At 60.3% G+C, this 1,365-nt stretch overlaps 1 protein-coding gene across 1 annotated transcript in view; it reads right to left on the bottom strand.

The window, feature by feature from the left end:
- WDR90 (WD repeat domain 90) overlaps positions 1 to 1,365 on the bottom strand; it is a 61,833-nt gene that overhangs the window by 3,954 nt on the left and 56,514 nt on the right. Inside the window, 1 exon segment of the mRNA XM_035895625.1 lies at positions 985 to 1,069. Coding sequence (XP_035751518.1) covers positions 985 to 1,069 — 85 coding nt within the window.

The following is a 1,365-nucleotide window of genomic DNA, read 5'->3' as shown; positions in this document are numbered from 1 at the left end:
TCCAACCGTTCCCCTACCCCTGCCATCCCACCCCCAAACCCTGGCCCTCAGCACCGCCTCTGCCCGGCTGTTAAATCCCCCCAGGGCTGGGGACTCGACCCCTTCCCTGGGCAGCCCCTTCCAGTGCCTGACAGCCCCAAGGGGAAGGAATTGTTCCCCATGGCCAACCTCACCCTGCCCTGGCACAACTTGAGGCCGGTGCCCCTCGTCCCATCGCCCCTTCCCTGGGAGCAGAGCCCGACCCCCCCGGCTCCCCCCTCCTCTCAGGCAGTTGTAGGGAGTGATGAGGGCTCCCCTCAGCCTCCTCTGCTCCAGGCTGAACCCCCCCAGCTCCCCCAGCCGCTCCCCAGCAGCCTGGGTCTCCAGACCCCTCCCCAGCTCTGTTGCTCTCCTCTGGACAGGCTCCAGCAACACGTCGTCTTCCTTGTAGTGAGGGGCCCAAAACTGAACACACAGAGTGCAACTCTGCCATCTTACACACCCCCAAAGCGCCCAGCCCCAGGCTCAGCGGATGCCCCACAGCTCTGGAGCTCACCCCACTCTCAGGAGCCGCTGTCAGAGCAGGATAGGCATAAGCACTGCCCCCCGGGCAGATACAGCTATAGGAGCAAGGTGCCCTTGAGAGAAGGGTGCTGATCATCCCCGTGCTGGGGGAAGATTCACTCGTAAGTGGAGATGAAGATAGCCCGTAACCCCAAGGAGCCACCCGAGTGACAAATCCTGCTCATTGACAAACACGACTAAGCTCGCGCATCTTGTTTCTGACCTATGTGTGCCTTGGAGCATTCTCCTTGCCTGATGCACATCCTACCCGCAGTCCCAGGAGCATAGCTCCCTGGGGCTGAGGACACGTGCACGTGTCTCTCATCGAAAGGAAAAAAAGGACACTTGGTTCCCCTCCTTTGCAGGAAGAACAGGAGATCCCTCCCCACGGAAGGTAACACGAGGACAAGGCAGCCTGGGCAGCAGAGCTCTGGTACTCACCGCCGAAGCCGACAGCCATGAAGCGTGCCGCAGGAGACAGGCTGAGCGATGTGGCGAAGTATGGCAAGGTGATCTTCTCGACTACCTGCGTTCCAGCAAGAGAAACACACCAACACCTCAGAAACGAGCAGGCAGGAGACCAGAGCCGCTGCCGTGACAGTTGTTAGGGGGGTGAAGGATTCCTCTCAAAGGGGAGGCTGACAGATGCACAGCACCTCTCAGGAGCTCAGAAACCTGCCAAAAGGCACTGACTTTCCAGAGGAGACTTGACTCAATGATTTAGAGACCGTTAGCGCTCCTGAAAGCAAACGCCTTCTCCTCCAGTGGGATGGAAAAGCAGCAGGGACTGGCAGCCTGCCCAGACGTGGCCCGAGGCAGGGG

This window comes from Egretta garzetta, unplaced genomic scaffold (assembly GCF_000687185.1).
Source record: "Egretta garzetta isolate BGI_Z169 unplaced genomic scaffold, ASM68718v1 scaffold140, whole genome shotgun sequence".
Taxonomy (NCBI): domain Eukaryota; kingdom Metazoa; phylum Chordata; class Aves; order Pelecaniformes; family Ardeidae; genus Egretta; species Egretta garzetta.
This window is presented reverse-complemented; position numbering and strand designations above follow the sequence as displayed.